We start from the raw sequence: 21,280 nt of genomic DNA on the forward strand, positions 1-21,280 counted from the left end.
TGTGCACCAACAGGAATGATCTTTCTAAAACACTAACCTGAATATTTTACTGTCCTGCTGAAAGCCTTTCAGTGCTTACCCGTAGCCTTCAGAGTAGAATCCAAACCCTAAGTTTGGACTGCAAGACCCTTTAAGACTACCTATACTTCTCCAGTCTCGACTCAGGCCACTCTTCTCTTCACGCTAGATAGTCCAGCTGTGCTCAGCTACTTGCATTTCCTGAATATCCTCTTTTCCTACCTGTGTCCCAGAAGCCCTATCTATATGAGTTTTGTCCTCAGAGAATTCATGCCATTTTGTATTTGGCCTTTATGTGTTTGTCTCTAACACAAGACTGTGGCTTTAGACTGAGGATAACAGAGTGGGTTTTATTTTGACGTCTTCAGCTCCTAGCTCTGTGCTTGGCACCCAAATAGGCTTTAGTAAATGCTTGTTGAATAAAAGTATAAATTAATACTTTGTCTCAGATGTGGGGTTTTGTTTTGTTTTTTTTCCGACTGTTCCTCTCCCCAGGTGATTCCTGTCTCTCTGTCTTCCAAATGCCTGGAAAGGCTTAAGAACAATGTGATGGTAATTGAAACTTGGAACAAGGTGCGGAGCCCAGGACAGGACAAGCTGCTCGGGCTGGTGAAACTCCCCCTCCATCAGTTTTACATGTCATTCAAGTAAATAGGACCTTTTGAAGTATTCTTTTTCTACATCTTTAACTTTGTATGAACTGAAGAGGAATATTTGTGGTTTGCAAACATGAACAACCCAATAATTCCTTGGAGGACTTTTCTCAATTTCACCACAGTTGCTACTCTTTCTCCTATGTTATAACAATATTACAGATACTGCTTTCTATGTTTTAGGCCCTAAGCTAAGAACCTTACATATATCAAGTCATTTTAATCCCCACAACAGTCCTTCATGAGGCAGGTAAATTTTATTTCCCCTATTTTACACATGAATTAACAGAGGCACAGAGAAGTTAGACAACTTGTCAGATATATTGTAAGTAGTGGAACCAGGGTTAGAACCCAGAGAGTCTGGCTCTGTAGTCCACTCTCCTCACCAAGAAACTCAACTGCCAAGTTATCACCTCAAAAAACTGATGGTGTATCTCTCTGTCACAAACTTCAGTTAGTATTGTTCACATCAGCCATTTGCAAGATTTCTGTACTGAGCATTGTTTCTTAGACCTTCAGATTTGATTGCTGTACCTGTGAGCAAGTAAGAGGCAGATCTGAGATTCAGCATGGTGTAATGAAGAGCATTTGGACTTTTTTCTCATCTGTGAATAGTGGATAATAGCAACCTTTGCTGTGTTAGAAGGATTATAGAAACATTGTAAAGTGCTTACCACATAGTAAGTACTCAGTAAATGGCCAATATTGTTTGTAATATTACTCAAATCTTATCTGCCAGACTCTAAAATCTATACTTTTTCTAGCTGACCACACTGCCTACCTCTAAAATAATGCTATTCAGCAAGGCTTGGAGCCATGATGGTACAGAGATAAGTTAGACACATTCCCCCCACCTGTCAAATTGCTGAATTTGGAATTTATCTGCCTGGTCATTTTTATTTGATGGATTATGGATAGAATCATATATTTTTTTGAACCACCATTACTTTTCTAGTTGTAGATCCTTTTTTTTTTTTCAATTTTTTTTGAGGAATTGGTATACTGTTTTCTCTTTGTTTTTTTAAAAAAATTTTTTAAATTTTATTTATTTTTGGCTGTGTTGGGTCTTCGTTGCTGCACGCGGGCTTTCTCTAGTTGCGGCGAGCGGGGGCTACTTTTCGTTGCAGTGCGCATGCTTCTTATTGCAGTAGCTTCTCTTGTTGTGGAGCATGGGTTCTAGGCGCGCGGGCTTCAGTAGTTGTGGCTCGCAGGCTCTAGAGCACAGGCTCAGTAGTTGTGGCGCATGGGCTGAGTTGCTCCATGGCATATGGGATCTTCCCGGACCAGGGCTCGAACCCGTATCCCCTGCATTGGCAGGCGGATTCTTAACCACTGCGCCACCAGGGAAGTCCCTGTAGATGCATTTTAACAAACTGAGAAAACAAGCCAAGTAAGAAATGAAGCAACTCTATGACATGATGATTGTTACTTACTCATGCATAATTTCTCTCCCTTTAGAGATCCCAAGATTTCTCGCCTGCTGCTTGATGCTCAGTATCCAGTCGTTGCTGTCGACAGCTACATGCCTGTGATTGATGTGTTCTCAGGCCACCAAAATGGGAGTCTTCGAGTCTTTTTAGCTATGGGTTCTTCAGATCAGATAATAGCACTGCAAAGATTAAAGAATGAAGAAGGAACACTTCCTCCCTTCAACCCCAGGCCAGCCCATTTCCTGGACCAGCCATCTGTAGCATCTGTTGCTATGGTAGTGACTAAACACTTGATTGTTTACAAAAAACATAATCTTATTTTAAGGCCTAAAAGGTGATGTTTTGATACATGCATATGCTGTGAAATGATTATGACAATCAAGCTAATTAACATATCTATCATTTTATCTAGTTACCTTTTGTGTGTGTTTGGTGAGAACACTTAAGATCTACTCTCTTAGCAAATTTCAAGCACCGTAAACCGTAATCTCATTTTATCTTGCGTGTTTTAATGAAACCATTGCCCCAAATTCTTATTTCAATAGTGAGAGGCTCAACAAAGGAACATACTTGCACTTCAATGCTTGCTGTAGCTCAGAAGAATCATTGGTATTTTTCTTTCTTTGTTTAAATGGATACCTGTGTCCCTCTGAGCTCCTTGAATTTATAAAGAAAATGTAATTGGACAACCAGATCTTAATCCTCTAATTTACTAACTTAATTGCCTTTTTAAAAAAATTGAAGTGAACCTAAATCTGCTCTAAAAAAAAACAGTCTCAATGAAAAAAAAAGAAAAGGTAATCTGGGGGAAAAAATGGGGATGGAGATGAAGAGTGATCCCAAATGTAAACCAGCAAAATATTCTGTTTCTTGACCAAATCCATGTTGGAAAGTTAAAGTGAAGTTCCTTGCTTTTCTACTAATAACTTAAAAGTTATTTGTTCTGTACAGTGCTGTTCAGTTGAGAAAGCACATTGACATACTTTATCATGTTTATTCCCCTAACAACTACATGAGGTAGGTCATTGTCATTCTCTTTTTTAGGTGATGAAACAGAATCAAAGAGGTTATGTTACTCGTCCAGGGTCACACAGCTGAGAATGGGAGAATTGGTGTTCAGACACAGGTCTTCTGACTCTTTAAGTCCACTGTATCATGTCCTCCTCTATCTTACATTTGATGTCTTTATTAGTATAGCCAAGTCTCAGTGTCCACACCATTTAAGTATGTTATGTTTTTTAATCTGAATGACAAATTTAATGTCTCTAGCAGAGAAAGAACTATTAAGAAAATATCTATTAGTAGGTTATTGGTTTTGTTTTTGTTTTGTTTGTTTGGTTATTGTTTATTTGTTATGAACTCTAAACTTTTTCTATTGTATATTTATCATATTAGTAGTAGAAGTGCCTTCAGTAACAGTGTATTCACTACCTCCCCATTAATAAAACAGTTTCAGTGTTATTCCTAACTTCACTAGAAATAATAATTAAGGACTTCCTTGGCGGTCCAGTGGTTAAGACTCCACGCTCCCAATGCAGGGGGCACGGGTTCGATCCCTGGTCAGGGAAGATCCACATGCCATGTGGCATGGCCAAAAAAATAATAATAATAATAAAGTAAATGAAAACTTGTTTCAAATATGTGTTCTTTATCCTATTAAGGAAATAGCCTTCTGGTTTTAGTGTACGAAGAATCAGGAACATCTGATTAAATTTTATCAAATGCTTTTTAGCCTTTATTGAGATAGTCACTTTTTTTCCTTCCTCTATTAGTGCACTCTGTTACATTTATGGATTTCCTAATATTGACCCAGTCTCACAGCCTAGAGTAGGTCCTGCCTGATCTGATTACAGTGAACAGTTGTGAGATTTATACACAATGGAAATTAAGTATCTGTTTTAGTATCAGCCAATTATGCTTATTTCTTCATCTATTCTCAGACTTCATAGAAAAGCATGAATACGCTATACAAATTACTCTTTAAAACTTCCCAGTATCTCTGTTTCATTTAACAGGCAGAGGACCAAGGAAATGGATTGATGGAGCACCACTTTGAACTCCTTATAGACAAGATTAAAGGGCTCGCCCCTCTTCAGGCAACAGTCTGGGGAGAAGCAGATTGTTATGTCCAGTACTACTTTCCAGTTCAAGACTCACAGCCCAGTGTGTTGAAAGGACCTGAGTTCCTTGAAAATGGTAGGTTTGGGAGATTAGGCTTTCTCATTCTTGTGTGGCTCTTTTATTGAATATGCTTAGGGATTTTTTTTCCTGAGTCAGTTTTATGTTCCTCAGTATTTCCAGCCTTACCTGGGCAGTACAGGAGATAGCCTGAGTTTTTACTTTTCTTAAATTGTTTTTTAATTTTATTTTGATTTGATTTCAAATTTATGGAAAAGTTACAAAAATAGTACAAAGAACTTCTGTATACCCTTTACCTAGGTCCATCAGTTATTTACATTTTGTCTCATTTTATATCATTTACATGCCTACTCACTCTTATCATCTATTAACATACAGTTGATTCTCATTATCTACTGTAGTTATATTCTATAACGTCATCAAGGGCTTCCCTAGTGGTGCAGTGGTTGAGAGTCCGCCTGCCGATGCAGGGGGCACGGGTTCGTGCCCTGGTCCGGGAGGATCCCACGTGCCGCGGAGTGGCTGGGCCCGTGAGCCATGGCTGCTGAGCCTGCGCGTCCGGAGCCTGTGCTCCGCAAGGGTCTCGAGAGGCCACAGCAGTGAGAGGCCCGCATACTGCAAAATAAATAAATAAATAAATAAATTTAAAAAATAAAATAAATTCTCAAGAGCACTGAATTAAGAGAATACCAAACCATTGCTCCTGGGGGAAATATGTACATATACATATCTCACATAGATCATGATCTTAAATCCTAAAACAGTTCATCCTCATAGACTCTATTTTCTTTATTTTACAGAAGAGAAAACAAGGTTCAGAGTGTTAGTGACTGAGGCCACCCCACTAACAAGTGCCAAGGTTGGCATTCAAACCCTGTCCAACTGGCCCCAGAGCCAGATCCCCTGCACTACATTGCACTGTCCCTTGCCATCCCATCCTCTGGTCATATCTGAGAGCTAAAACAAGAAGACAGAGTGTCACCTTGTTTGATCTCAGCTGGGAATGAGCAAGTTGGGTGACTCAAATTTTCTGCTATTCTGAGCATGTCCTTGAATAACCGTGAAAGTGCTGCCAGTATTGGTTTTGAGGTTCAAATAATGGATTTGTATCCAGGATATATTGATATAAAGAACTCTTACAAATCAGTAATGAATAGACAACCCAATTTAAAAATGGGCAAAGGATCTAAATGGACCCTTCTCTAAAGATATACAAATGGTCAATAAGTACATGAAAAAATGCTTAACATCATTGGTCGTTTGGGGGATAAAGATCAAAACCACCACAAGATACCACTTCACACTCACTTAGATGGCTATAATTTTTTTAAAAACAGACTAATAAGTGTTGGTAAGGAAGTGAAGAAGTTGGAACTCTTACACGTTGTCTACCAACAAAGGAATCTCTTCTGTATTACCATGGCATCTCAGGGGACCAGAGCTGCTAGGGAAATGGACCTTGGTAGGAGTAATACAGTCAGAAGATACAAATTCCAGTTCCAGGTCTGTGACCTACTAGCTCTAAGACATTTGGGTTGACTATGTAACATCTCCTACTACACATCCTCATCTGTGTAGTAGGAGAAATAATACCTGCTTTGTTTTCTTTACAGGAGTATTGTGAGGATAAAATTGAACAATACTGGATATTAACATACTGTAAAACTACATATAAAACACTTCTTTTATTTATTTATTTAGGCTGCGTCGGGTCTTAGCTGCGGCTTGCAGGATCTTTCGTTGCGGTATGTGGGCTTCTCTCTAGTTGTGGTCTGCAGGTTCCATGGCGTGCAGCCTCTGTAGTTGCGGCACGCGGGCTCTCTAGTTGTGGTGCGTGGGCTCAGTAGTTGTCAGTGCGCGGGCTTAGTTGCCCCATGGCATGTGGGATCTTAGTTCCACAACCAGGGATCAAACCCACGTCCTCTGCATTGGAAGGCGGATTCTTAACCACTGGACCACCAGGGAAGTCCCTGTAAAACACTAAATGATGTGTTGGATTATTCTGAACTGCTTTTCTTTTCCAAAGGATTCACTCTGAAGCCTTTCAGATCTGCAACCACACTCTGCATTCCAGACCCCATCTTTAATAGTGAGCACCGTCACTCTCTCCTGTTGCCAGCTGAAATTCCAGTGCAAAGGCTCCTACTCAGTGCCTTCTCTGCACATGGGCTTGTACCTGGAGGTGGAGTCCAGTTTGAAATCTGGTGCAGGTACAGTGTGGAGAACCCATGCCTGTGCCTAGGAAGGAAGTGCATAGTCACAGAGCATCCTTCCCTTAATTAGCCCAGGTTGAATTATAAGCAAGCAAAGAGCCCCCTTCTGCCCTGTTTAATATTATTTAGGTTTGATAATGACTCTTGTCCAAATTTTACTGAAATCTGTTCAGTTATTAGGCCCTTGGGAGCAGTTGTGTCTCATACTTCTAACCACTACTTACATTTGGAAGAGAAGTTTTAGTTTTATCTCCTACTGTCACTTAAATGTATCAGTCACCTTTTTTCTGCTTCTCTTTCTGCCTTATAAGTTCAGGCCCTCACTATATCATGCCTAAATTATTGTAATACCCTCTTAACTGGTCTCCCCACTTCTAGAATCGTTTCTTGTAATCCGTTCTTCCCACCACCAGAAGAGTGGCCTTTGTAAAATATAATTCCACTCATGGCACAGACTTCGGCAGATTTCCAGGAAAGATAATGGCATGAATACAGATGTTTAACCTCCCCCTTTGCATCCTCACCCCCAGGAAACCAACTAAAATAATTTTAACATGAGGAGGAAATAGAGTAGGTACTAACAGATCCTCATCGCCCCTTCAAATTTGAGGGGCATGGGCCTGAAGCCATAGAAGACATTGGAACTGCACTACTTAGAACCACTTGTGCTGCAGGATGGATGCTCTCAGGAGTGGCTACTCCCAAAGGGCCAAGCCAGATGCAGATTCCTCAAACAGAAAACCTGTGAGAAGCTGGGCTTTGTCTTGAATACAGGGTATAATTTATGGGGTTCTTCCTCCAAGTAATGGGCAGTAAATCTAGCCAGACACAACCACAGCTGTATACCAGAAATACAGAACAGTCAGGCACCAAAGGTAACTAGATACTGAAAGCTGATCCCTGGGGCAGAGTGAATCATTCATCCACCTTATTCTTTCAACTGACAGCTTGTGCTTTTGCGGCTTACAGGTACTATTATCCTAATGTGAGAGACCAGATGGTCGCCAAAGGAACCTTGCCATTATCGAGGATCTGTGCCATTGTAACCATGCAGCACCGTGAGGATGTGGGAATACAGACCTTTAATCTCCCTTTAACCCCCAGGCTTGAGAATAGGAATGAACTAAGGAACCAATCATCAGGTAATTGAAGACTAGTTTATCTTTCCCTAGTATATATAAATGTCCCTTTTCTCTCTAAATTAGTGATTCTTCACATTTTGTGGTACTTACCCTTTTAAGAATCTGATAAAAACTATGAGACACCTTCTCTTAGAAAATGAGTGTAGAATATACACTGCAAATTTTGCATATAATTTTAGAAAATTCATAGTTATGTAGACTCTGTATATAAATGTTGCTTGTCTCATCTCACCTTTAACTTCAGCAAGCATTTGATAAGCCCTCATGGCATAAAACCTAAGTATCATATAGGTGTACTCAAAGAATTATAATTCCAAGGCAACATGATGTAGGATTGGAAGAATATAGTCAGCATGAACTGGGAAGTCACTGTGAGGGAGGAAGAAGTCAGGATTTAAAGTTAGAAGGGATTATTTAGAATTTGGAGTTTTGAATTATATCCTAATGGTTCCAGCTGGATGACCCACCCTCCAAATACATCATGAATAACTAGAATTAGCCTTCTAAATCAAGTTACTGTTCATCCTTACTGGAGAGTATCTGCCCAAACAAAAGGTTTTATCTTGCTATGATTAAGATTGAGTTGTTCCTCCTGACCCTCACTGATCAGCTTGTTCTATTGTTCCTTAAAGCTTTCCCTGAAATGTGATAGAATTTTTATAAAAAGATGGCATGTGAAGGTGTTTAAGGTGGTGGCAGTAGGAGGGTGACAGAAATATATGAGTGCAAAAACCTTTTAAAGGTTTAAAAAAGAAGAAAGGTTAGAGTTCATCTCAATTCTATAAAAATAACTGGGATTGAGTTCTGCCTCTGATAGTTAATGTGATTTTGGCAAGCAGATGAATCTCTGAGCCATAGTTTCTTGGATATAAAGTGAAAATAGTGACGTCTGTTCTGCCTTATTAATCCTAAAGTACAATAATATAATGTGATTCTGACCACAGACAGATTGTTTCACTGCTGAGGCCCCATATTGTTCATTAGGATTATAGTGTTTATCCTCTTCCTTCCTTCCTGACTAGACTTGCGGTTTGGTAGAACAGAGATTATTCCAACCAACCTTCTTTTCATTTTTCCTTTTGCCCTCATTCTTTAGGTTTACTGGATGTGGGCCTAAGGTACAGATGTACTCCAAGGACAGCAGAGGGAGTTCTTGCAGCCCGAGCCGTCTGCATCTCAGTCCAGATTATCAGAGCCTGTGGTTTGCAAGCAGCAGCCAAGTAAGTTCACCTTAGAAAAGCAATTCTCAAAGCAAACCTTTCTCCACTGCAGTCCACATAATATGTGATGCCCAAATAACGTAAAACTTTCTTGCATACAATTTCCAGTTTATTAAACACAACTCTACTCTTTTCCTCTTAAGAAAGCATATAGGAATATAAGTGAATAAATCACTTGCAAATTTTGCTGTTTTAACTGTTATTAGCAATTTAGTTCCTTGACCTTGTCCAGCGATTTTATCCTCTACCCTACTTACCCTCTTATTCCCAAGGTCAGACCCTATGCCCACCAACCATGCCAGGACCAATCACCACTACACCTCCTCTATAGTCTCTCATGTTCAATCTCTGAGTACCACCTCCTATTTTTCTAGCTTATTCCCCTTTAGTCTGTTCTCAATACAGAAGCCAGTGATCTTATGAAAACTTAAATCAGGTCTTGACACACATCTACTTAAAACCCACCAATGCCTTTCCATCTCATTCAGAGTAAAAGCCAGAGTCTTTAAAATGGCTGTAAGACCCCACATGATCTGACCCCGTTATCTTTATGACCTCCTCTCTTCCTGGTAGTTGCTGCTGTACTCACTCCACTCCAGGCACTGGCTTTCTTATTACTTCTGAACACACCATGCTCTTTTTCCCCTCAAGGCCTTTGTCTTGCTATTTTCTCTGCCCGAAACACTGTTTCTATGTATAAACAGCATGGCCCTCTCTTCCCTCCTTCAGGTCTTCACTCATTCTTCTCTCTAATTTGGATGTTCTTCCTCCTTTTGTCCTCTAAACAAACTTCTGTTTTCTTCAAGACTTTGCAGCCTTCCTCTGTCTCTCCTACATGTAGATAGAATCGGTGCTTTGTCCTTTGTCTATTAGCACCTTGGTTGTAGCACATATCACTCTGTTTCAATTATTTGCATACATGAGTTTTCCTCACCTAGGCTGTGAGTTCCTCTAGATACAGACACTGCCTGAACTCCTCTCTGTCCCCACCACCACATAGCATAGTTCCAGCACGTATCAGGTACCCAGTAAGGAGAACTAGATCACGATCCTGAGGCAGACTAGCTCACTTTGGACATGAATTCAAGAAAGAGGCAAGTGCTCCTTAACTTCTTCCCTTGTTACAACTTAGAGTCAGATTATTTACCTTTAACTTCATAGTTGCTAAATAACTAATGGGATTACTTCCATGTGAGATCTGGCACTGAAGTAGCTGGTAAAATGTTCAGTCTAATTAATATTTTTCCTCACTAAATTCTCCAAATAGACTTTTCCAATAATTGCTTGAGAACATCTTAGTGTTAGTGAGATGCCAGGGCAGTTTTTTAGTCATGTTTTCCCATATATTCAAACTCTTGATGGTTTCTCATTGTCAGTAGCAGTGGTCTCCTAATTTTAATTTATATTCCTATTAATAAAAAAATAAAAATTTAGCATACTCTCTAAATATGTGTATACTTATTCATGTATAAGTCATCTTCATGTACTACTACACTAATATATATACTATAAAATATACCAGAGAGTAGTAAAACTTTAATATATGAGATAACAACTCTAGAAGTTTTAATAATTTTTTCCTATGCTCAAATAGTTTACCCTATGAACCCCCTAGATTGTACTCACTCCACTTTAGGGTAGTGGTCCACAACAGGATAAGGTCCAACCTGCTTGCTCAACGTGGCATTCAGGACCCTTCAAAATATCTTAATCTGGGCTTCCCTGGTGGCGCAGTGGTTGAGACTCCACCTGCCGATGCAGGGGACATGGGTTTGTGCCCCGGTCCGGGAAGATCCCACATGCCGCAGAGCGGCTGGGCCCGTGAGCCATGGCCGCTGGGTCTGGGGTGCGCAACGGGAGAGGCCACAACAGTGAGAGGCCCGCGTATCACAAAAAAAAATAAAAAAATTAAAAAATATATATATATCTTAATCTGAGTCTTGAAAGAAGAGTAGGAGTTAATCATAATGCCCAAGAGAGCTGAAGATTATTCTGGTCAAAGAGAAGAACATGTGCAAAGGCCATGGAGGCATGAAACTTGTGTATAATGGAGTACCTGTACTGGGTAAGACCCAGCCCAAGTCAGAATTCTTAAACATGGTGTTAAATTAACTACTGTTTAATTGACAGAGAAGGACTTGGAATTTCGATACTCAGTAGACCTCAGAGAGACTGAGTAATAGATAAGAAACTCAGTTGCCTTTCTCTCTGGGAACTCACAGGGAAAGTCAGATTAGGTGGCAGGCAGTTTTTTGTAAGTCCCGCATTTGGTCTGTGTTGTGCTTTTAAGAAAAAAGGGCAAGAAGCCAGACCAGTACAATGGAGTGTCCTTGTAGTATCACTCTAGTAGGCAGATGAATATTGTCTCCCTCATATACACATACACTGTGATATTGAGATTACTAAGAAAACACATAGTGGCATTGCCAAAAGCCTAAATAGGAAACACATGGTTGGTTAGTGTTCTTGGTGGCCTTGTGGAAATGGTGATGTTTTCTAGGCAGTCAAGCTGCTTTCTGATATTACCTCCTTCTCATTCCCACCCTTCTCCCCTACAGGGCTTTGGCTGAGCAGGAACCTGCTCTGCAGTTTAGTGCCACAGTCGGGGTCAATGCCTTTGTCACCACTCATCTGTCCTTCCTGCCCAAGGGAGAACAGCGCCAAACCCACCCTGTGGCCTGTTCCTTCTGCCCTGAGTTCTCCCATCACAGTGAATTCTCATGTAACTTGGTAACTCAGCACTGCAGTGGAGAAGCCTGTTTCCTGGCAGAGTTGTTGGAGTTTGCAGAAGTTACTTTTGCTATTTATCATGAAGATACCAAGTCAGGTGGGCACCAAATGACTCACAATCAAAATTTAAAAGGGCTCTGTTTTGAACGGTGTAGCCCTTCCTAGGAGATACATGCTGAAATGTTTAGGGGTGAGGAGTCCTATTCTCTGCAACTTACTTGTGAAGGGTATAGCAAAAATATGTAGAATATGTATTGAGTGTGTCTGAGGGAATGTAGAGAGAGATAAAGCAAATGTGTCAAGATGTTAGTGGGTGAATCTAGGTGAAGGGTATATAGGAGTTCATTGTAGTATTCTTTTAACTTTTCTGTATGCCTGAATTTTTCAAAATTTAAGTGTGTGCATACACATACTTAATGATTTAATTAAAATGATTTAGAGGGCATTCAAGTTTTGACTGGAGCAAGATGATCTCTAATGCATCTTCCAACACTGAAATTCACTGAGTGTAAATGGAGGATTATATGGCTATATTGTAATACAAGCCCTTGGTCAGTAGACCACCAAATAATTTCTCTTTCTTTGTTTGATTTAACAGCCAGGGATATAACCAGTATCCACTCATTCAAAGATTATCTGCTTGGAGTAGTAAAGATTCCAACAAAAGATCTGCTGATCAAGAGATCTGGTAGGGATCCTGGATTATCTCTTTCTAATCCTACCCTTTCCCATTCACTTCCCTGCAAGAGATCATCTTGTCTGGCTCTCTTGCAAGATACGCAAAAAAACAAAAAACAAAAACAAAAAAAAACCCCTTAACACATGCTTCTGAATTCTCCCAAATACCTCAAAGCTTTTCTCAAAAACATTTTAAGTCCTTTCCTATTCATTTCAAAGTCCTTCTAATAAAGCAAAGAAGCTCAAAACATTGTACTGTCATCTTACTCCAGGAAAGATAATGATGATAATACTACTTATAATAAATATGGCAATACCCATTGCATTATATAGCACTTTGTAAATATTTTGTCAGATCTTTTTTGAGCCTCATGGTAACTCTTACTGATGGGGATACAGGATTATCTTCATTTGACAGATGAGAAAACTTAGCCTTACAGAGGTTAACTGATTTGTCAACCACACAGCCAGGTAGTAGAGTACTAGAAATCAAATCCAGATTTGCCCATTCTTTTTCACTATACTGTCCTCTCTCACTGAAGAAGGAATAAGGGTATGAGGTAAAGACCCAAAAGAAGGCACAACCACCAGGGCAGTAGTCTGGAAATATTGGTCCCATCCTACATTTTACTAGCTCAGTGACCTTGACAGAGTGACCTTGACCTCTCTGAGCCCCACTTACCTTATGGATGGAGACTGTTAATGCTGACAAGTCTACGAGGTAGGAATCAATGAAATAGGATATATAAAGTACCTGACACATAGTAGGCACTCAGTAAATGTTAGTTTTCCTTCTCTTGCCCATTTGCCTCCCTAGGATTGTATAGTCTAGTTTCCAGAATTTTATCACACGTCTCCCAAATTTAATTGTGAATTGAAGTTTGAACAATACTCAATAAACAGGTACTATGTGCCTGCCAGAGAGAAGTCTCTACAACTTGATATAGGGTTCAAATCTCACTTCTGTCACTAACTGTTTGTGATCTAGAACAAGTCACTTCATCTCTCAGATCCATAGTTTCCTCATCTCTAAAAATGGAAATAATAATATCTTTGCAAGATTATCAAAGCATTCAATGAAATTATACACGTGAAAGATCTTTGCACAGGACTGGGCACATAGGACACCTCAGTTTCCTTCCTTCTGAAACTTACTAGAGTTTGTCAGAGAATAGGCACCATCTGAGAAATCCTACCTTCACAAATTAAATTTAACCCCTTGGAAATAAACCTTTTAGACAGTTTGGAATGTATCATTTGTCTTTATATTCAGAGTTATTCTAAAGTGAACGTTCTATTTTGTTTCTTCCTGCCAGTAATCTCAATTACAGAATCACAGAGCAAGAGGAATGATCTAATCCACTTACATGCTGCAGTGGTGTGAAATTTTTTATGTATTTGTATTTGTACATTTTTCTGGGGATAACTTTCATTAGAGCCAAAGGGGTCTGTGACCAAATAATGTTAAGAAGCACTAGGCTGTGAGGAAATTAATACCCAAGTGATGAGAAATTACTAAAGCCAAAGCCATAGGTTCTTAGACCGACCAAGTCAAATGGAGTCATAGAGATCAACCTCCTCATTTCAGTGTCCTCATTTTATAAACGAAAACTTGGAAGGCCCAAAAAAATTAAATGCCTTTTCCAAAATTCATAACACCTTAAGTGGCCTTTGGCAAATTAATCTCAATAAGTCTAAATCTTCCCATCTATAATTTTAATTAATACAAAACCTTTCTCAGGAAATTGCTGTGAATATTATACCAATCCACAATCTGTTTTACGTAATTATGAAATCCAAAAAGCTCAGAAAGTCAAAAGTTTTTTATTAACTCATTAAGCAGCCAAACCTGACCTCAACTGACATGAGACTATTTAGTCTTTATTTTCTGACTTAGGCCACTGCCTGATTATATAGCTTTATTGGAACATATTGTGCCCATTCATTTACATATTTTCTGTGTCCACTTTCTCACTACAGCAACATAGCTGAATAGTTGCAACAGAGACCATATGGCCCAAAAGCCTAAAATATTTACTATCTGGCCTTTTACAGAATAAGTTTACCAACCCCTGACCTATGTGACCACTGACTCGTACATAATATTCAGTTTATGTACCACAGTATCTTTCTAAAATCTGAAAATTTTTAAATTCAGAAACAAATCTGACCCTAAGGGTTTTAGATAAGATATTGTGAATCGGGACTTCCCTGATGGCACAATGGTTAAGAATCCGCCTGCCAATGCAGGGGACACAGGTTCGAGCCCTGGTCTGGGAAGATCCCACGTGCTGCGGAGCAACTAAGCCTGCGAGCCACAACTACTGAGCCTGTGTGCCACAACTACTGAAGTCCGTGTGCCTAGAGCCCATACTCCGCAACAAGAGAAGCCACTGCAATGAGAAGCCCACGGACACCAACGAAGAGTAGCCCCCGGTCACCGCAACTAGAGAAAGCCTGCATGCAGCAAGGAAGACCCAATGCAGCCAAAAATAAATAAATAAATAAATAAAATTTAAAGGAAAAAAAAAAGATATTGTGAACCTATAATAGGTGGTGTGTAGACTTTAAAGCCAGCTAGGCCTGTGTTCAAATCCTGGCTCTACTACCTGGTAGCTATAATGACTTGGGCAGGTCTCTTCCATTTCCTCATCTGCAAAATAGGGATTATTATCCCATTTAATCCTCAGAACTTCACAGGGTTATTAAGAGAAATAAATAAAGTAATATATATAAAGCATAAGAGAATTTCTGACACATAATAGATGCTCAGTAACAAGTAGCTAATATTTTAAATTGTTATTTTGAAATCTAGTGCCTGGTCCTTGGTATGTGTTCACTAAGTGGCAATTCCCTTGGTGAAAGACCCGGGGCTAGACCCCAGGTCTCCTGATCTTGTCCCATGCCTTCTCCATTGTACTCATAGTACCATAATAATATTTCACATTTTTTATTGTCTTTCAAAGCTTTTCCAAAATCATTATCTCATTTGACAATTATAATAAGGTTGTCTGATAGGCAAGATCAGCACTACTTTTCCCATTTGTCAGGTAAGGAAATAGGGCTGAGAGAAATTAATGGCTTACCCAGACTGAACCACTAGTTTTGGGCTGAGCCAAGAAGAAAATGCAGGTCTTCCAGCTCCTAGCCTTTGTTCTTCCACCTGATCTCATTGTCTTTCAGTGGTCAGATGAAACAAACTTCAATGCACTGTGGGTATATGTTTTCTCTTCTGTCTTGGGCCAGGATGATAGTGGCTATGGGGTGGAAAGTGGCTAAGTCTTTTTACTTTTAAAACAATAATTGAAAAATCTTCCTTTTCTTTCATAAGGGATCACAGGATGGTATCCTATCATTTTACCAGAAGAGGGGGCCCTGCCTCATGGCTTGGAGCTCATGCAGAAGATTGTGGGTGGTCTGGAGCTTTCCATTTCCTTCACCCATCCTGGAGACAGAGAGCGGGTGTTGGAAGCTGCTGAGCTATTGGGCTGGAGCTTTGAGAATAATCTGAAGGATTTTGTCAAGATGGATGAAGAGGAGCCAGCCACTGTTACCATCTCCACCCCGAGGCTCTGGCTGCCCATCCATTGCGTGCTGCTTGCTGGCCAGAAGCACATTCATAAGAATACGTATTGCTACCTCCGCTACAAGCTGTACGATCATGAAGGCTTTTGGACCCCTCTCAAGAAGCCTAAGGAATCTACAAACAAAAAGCAGGTCATGGTTACTTTCAAGGCATCCAAAAGAGCAGAAGTCTCTAGGAGCCCATCACTGCTTTGGTACTTCAGAGAGGAGAGGTTAGAGATCCAAGTTTGGCGGGCTTATGGCAATGACAATGTGGAGAGGCCCCATCAGACAGACAGCTGGATTGGCTCAGCCTATGTGGACCTGGCCAGACTTGGGGAGAGGTCAGCAAGGACACTAACTGTCAGTGGTAAGTGAGGAACTAGCCTTAGCACTTGTGGTTTGAGCAGCTGCTGCTCCACGACAAGCACTATGTGAGACACCCTCTCAGACATTATTTTATTTGATCCTCCCAGCAATCCTGTGAGGTAGGTATGAAACCTGTTTTTCAGTCATGAAAATGGAGCCTCAGGTAGGTTGGGTAACTGCCCAGGGTCACATGTTAGTAAGTGTTCTTTCCATTGTTGCATGTTGAAAGATTAATAGTAATTTAGTAATGCTTCTTAAAACTACAGAGATTTCAGAAAGAGGTTCTCTGGATGCTTTAAGAAGGGCATCATCTAGTGACAGTATACCTTAGTGGAGTCTAAGGTATACTGTCTGAGATCTAAGAACTGGTGCTGAAGTTTGTATCCTTAGACTACATCCAAATTCATAAGGTTGTTGCACCTAACATAGTGTCTAGAACATTGTAAGCCCTCAGTTAATACATGTAAAATAAAAATGAGTGAATTTAGGAGACTACCTTTAACCACCTGTATAAGAGCCTATATTATAATCTAGAATGTTGGTTTTAAAATACACTGAAAAGCATACCTGCTAATGAGATTAGGATATCCTCTCTCTCTCTGGTCAGTACATCTTGGAATCATAAAATCTACATGGTAATAAACTGGTTTGAAAGGAGAGAGGTAACATTTTGCAAGTGCCACTATGGGTGCTTTTCTTTCAAACATTTGTTCAGTATTTGCTACATGTACTTGGCCCTGGGAATTCAAAGATGAGTCAGAAATAGTTAATGAGCTTATAGTCTAATGGGAGAGTGGAGTAGTAAATAAACAATTACAGCGAAGTATAAGAACTATGAAAAAGGTATTCTCAGTGGCACTATGGGAGCACAGGGACACAACATCTCTGGTTCAAGGACAGCATCCCAGTGGAAGTGATGATGCTTGACCTGAGTTACAGAAGATTTAGGAGTAAGTCACAAAAAGGGGGAAAGAAGGGTTTTCTAAATGGAAACAGCGTGGGTGAAGGCACAGAGGCAGGAAGCAGTTTGATACGTTTTAGGCGCCATAAGTAATTTGGTACTGCTGGATCACAGGATGTATAGGTTGGGAAATGATGGGAGATGAAGCTAGACAGCTGGGCAGGAGTACTATATTGAAGGCCTCTTCTAAGCAGGAGAGTTTGGACTTTTTTGTGAGAGCTATGGAAAGCTATTTTATCGGCTTCTGAAGAGAAGAGTGACATAGCTTTGCTTTCTAGATAAATAAGGCTGGCAACTATAGTACAGATTGAATTGGAGACAGCCAGACTAGACTCTTTACAAACGTCATATTTATTCATCTTAACATTCCTGTAAGGTTAGTTATTTCCCCCACTATACGGTTGAAGAAACTGAGTCACAACCCTATTTTAGCTCTGTTAGCCTTGTGCTCTGACGCTGTTGTTGAGCGGGTGGCCCAAGCTAAAGAAGGAGAACTGAGCATCTGGGTGATCATCCCAGATTCTCTGCTTATCTCTGGACCCAGCAGGTATAATTCTGGCTCTGTTGAGCACCTCATCAAATGCCGTGTGCCCTGTTTTATCTGGGCTGGCCTAGAGTCACTTCAAAGAGACTACAGAAAAAGTCCTCGATGTGTACAAGGCTCACTTGAACTAAAGTTCTTAAAGACAGGCTTTTAACTTCACTCTTCTGGAGCAAGTAGGCTTGGGAAACTGAATATAGATTTAGGGATCAGAACTCAAACACAAATACCTCTTTTTATTGAGGGATACCAAAGGCAGTATTCAACTTTTCAGATTGTCCATTCCCTCATACTTTTCCACTCCCACCAGCTTTTTATCCTCTTGCCTTGAAATCAGACCTCTCACTACTTTCCATTGTTGCAGGTAGTGATGGGGGCGGGGGCAGTAAAAACTCTCACAGTGTGTGTTAACTTCACAGTTTCTTTGCAAATTGGTATATTAGGGCCTGTAGCCCTGCCAAAGGAGAGAGGTCCGCAAGCACCCTCAGAGAGCATCTCCAGGTTTAGAGAGTGTCCCTGCTTGCCTAGGCTTATTCTCCTTCATCCTCTTGCAGGTGTGTATCCTCTATTTGGACGAAATGCTTCCAACCTCTCAGGAGCTGCCTTGAGAGTTCATGTGGTTCTCTCCTCTCTTTCTTCACACCCTGGGCCCACTAATGAGCTGGACTCCATGGACTGCAGCAGCCCCAGTGAGTCTGAGCAGCTCCCCAGAGGAAATGATGAGCTCCAGCTCTCTCTACCACATGACCACCAGATGTCTCCGGCCTCCACCCAGGTCCCCTGCATCAGCACCACAGCTGAAGTCTGCCTGGCCCAGGAGGGCCCTACTGCATTGGATGGAACTTTTGCAGTCAGTATCCTGGTAGAAAGAGCAATGCACTTGAGCTTGAAAGGTATGTTCTGCTCACTTATCCATAAACAGGTATCTGACTCCACAGGCTATGGTTCTGTCTTCACAAGTCTTTCTAATCATGACAGGGTCTGGAAGAATTGTTAATCATCTTAATCATAATTATATTTCTCAAGCCTAAAGGTTTAAGCCAAGTGAAAGCCCTTCTGAGGCCCTGAGTGGGCCTTGTCAGTTATCCTAATTTTGCATATCATAAATTCCCCAGTCCAGAAACCTGAGTATGAACTTAGATACTTCTCTTTTTCTTCTCCACCATCAAATCATCAGATCCATTAACATTGTTGTATCTCTTAAATTTCTCTTAGATCTCTACCTTCTTCTCCATTCCTTCCAACTCAGGCCCTCTTCATTATGTACCTAGGGCCAAGGGTTCTTAGCATTGGATCCATAAGCCCACAGGGATCCAAGGATTAAAGTCAGGGTAGGTGAACTTGGATAGGAAAATAATTACATCTTTATTTTTATTAATCTCTAACTAAAATTGAACATTTCCTCCAGTTGTGAGTGTAGGCAATAGACCCTAGTAATATTAACAATACCTGTGATGTTGTCAACAATAGAAATCACAGGTATTTTCATATCACATTTTAGTTACTGCAGATATCTTGGAATATCATTTATACCTGTCATTACTTCAAAATTATAGTAGTTATTAAACCTACAGTTAGATCTTGTTATGCATTAATAAAACTATAGTGATTACTATGTCACTGTTTTTTAATGTTTTGATAACTTATGCCAATATAATTTCATTTCTTTGTAATCTTATGTATTTTACAATTAGCATTAAAAATATATATATATATATATTAGAAGAGGCGCATAGACTTCACCAGACAGCCAAAGTAATCCATGGCACAAGGAACCCCTGCCCTACTTTTTATTCAGCCTTGTAATCTCTCCTAAAATTTTCCCCTTTTGCCATCACCCTTCTCTTTCGCCTGCTTAATTCCCACTCCTCTCAAGACTCAGCTGAAACATCACCATTTACCAGAGTTTCTCTGACATAAAGGCTGCCTCCTCTTTGCTCTCCTAGCACTTTTGCCCTTTTTATCATAGCATATATCACATGTACTAACATTGCATGATTTTCTTCTCCACTAGGTAGGAGCTGTTTAAGAGCAAAGATCTTATCTCATTCATTTATTCATTCATTATTCATTCATTCAGCAACAAAACTTATGTCATATTTGCTATATGTGAGCACTGTCCATGGTGCTGGGGATAAAGCAATGAACAAAACAGACAAAATAATGTCCTTGTGGAACTTACATTCTAGTAGGAATGTATTCAGCCCAGTATTTCCAATAAATTGTGTGTGTTTGTGACTTTGAGCAAGTTACTGTCTCTCTGTGTCTTGAATTTCTCATCTGCAAACGGCTGTGATTAACAGTTCTAAGATGTGTGATGGTTCTGAGAGCCAGAAAACCATAACCTTATGAGTCCAGAAGGTTTCAATATACATCTTCTGGTTTGGCCTCCCTACTCGGTTCCTATCAATTCTGTGTTGCCTCAGTTTTTCTGTGTATCCTTATTACTTTGGAACAAAAACAGAATTCATGCTCCTAGTAACTGTTGTCTGTCTTTCATTTCTATTTCTCCATATACACACTACCAACAGACATTACTTCCAGGATTATAAGCTTCTACAAAGACTCTGAGGTTCTCGTCCTTCTCATAACCTTTGTGTGTCAGTGACCCTGAAACATTCTATCTCAGGACAGAGTCTTCTCCACATAGTCTTGCTATGCTGTATTAGAGATACTGAGGTCCATACTGTATGAGTCACAAAGCTGGGAAACAGTTTTTGCTTTTTTACTGCCCTACCAAAGCAGCCCATTTGTGACAAGTCTGATTTGTAAAAACTGAATTTTTTAAAAAGAGAAAAATCAATACATGAATGAATTTAAGGAAAGCACAAAAAAAGCTTTGATTTTTTTGCAAGAACTGTTTTGGTTTTTTGTTTTTACATTGAAAATAAAATTTAATGTGCAAAAATATGGTTATGTTCCATTTTAGGAGTTGCCCGCATATTGCAAAAAGCAAATATACTTGTAACTTCTCAATTAGACAGAGTTACATTTTTTAAATATGGCTTGACAATTGACAATAGTTCATTGAGCATCTCCTTGTGCCAAATTTTATTCTCTTTTTTGTACATTAATTATCTCATTTAATCCTTACCACAGTGGGGTTATTTTCTGAACAGATTACAGTACATACCCATTTTATGAATGAGGAAACTGAAGCTCAAAAAGGTAAAATGACTTGAGTTACACAGTTAATAAGCTCTACAGAGCTGGAATTTGAATCCAGCTATGTCTGGACCTAAAACCCGTGCTCTTTCCTCTATACCATCCTGACCCTTAGGTATGAGATAAACCGTGTTTACCAGTTAGTCCTGTTTATTCTCTGTATTTAAAAGGGTGCTTATGTACTATACACCCAGTCCTGTGCTTATATTGCAAGAATTGTGGTTCAGTTCATCAAGTAGTAAATCCAAGAGCTGATAACCCAGATAAGGGGATTAGCAACTACATGATTATTGATGTATAAAACAGAATGCTCTGAGGACCAGAAGGATAGGTAGTACAATATCTAGTGTCTAGACATGCAGATGGCCAAGAAGCACATGAAAAGCTGCTCAACATCACTAATTATTAGAGAAATGCAAATCAAAACTACAATGCGGTATCACCTCACACCAGCTAG

At 39.9% G+C, this 21,280-nt stretch overlaps 1 protein-coding gene across 3 annotated transcripts in view; it reads left to right on the forward strand.

Annotated features, from left to right (window-relative positions):
• The window catches only part of C2CD3 (C2 domain containing 3 centriole elongation regulator), a 133,211-nt gene that overhangs the window by 61,099 nt on the left and 50,832 nt on the right, over positions 1-21,280 (forward strand). For all 3 annotated transcript variants that reach the window (XM_024131586.3, XM_055078764.1, XM_024131585.3), the window contains exons 15-24: positions 514-665; positions 2,130-2,376; positions 4,117-4,297; positions 6,267-6,450; positions 7,423-7,595; positions 8,692-8,815; positions 11,374-11,642; positions 12,144-12,233; positions 15,555-16,157; positions 18,213-18,551. In XM_024131586.3, the coding sequence (XP_023987354.2) occupies positions 514-665; positions 2,130-2,376; positions 4,117-4,297; positions 6,267-6,450; positions 7,423-7,595; positions 8,692-8,815; positions 11,374-11,642; positions 12,144-12,233; positions 15,555-16,157; positions 18,213-18,551 (2,362 nt within the window). The remainder of the gene's footprint in view (positions 1-513; positions 666-2,129; positions 2,377-4,116; positions 4,298-6,266; positions 6,451-7,422; positions 7,596-8,691; positions 8,816-11,373; positions 11,643-12,143; positions 12,234-15,554; positions 16,158-18,212; positions 18,552-21,280) is intronic.

This window comes from Physeter macrocephalus, chromosome 16, assembly GCF_002837175.3.
Source record: "Physeter macrocephalus isolate SW-GA chromosome 16, ASM283717v5, whole genome shotgun sequence".
NCBI lineage: Eukaryota > Metazoa > Chordata > Mammalia > Artiodactyla > Physeteridae > Physeter > Physeter macrocephalus.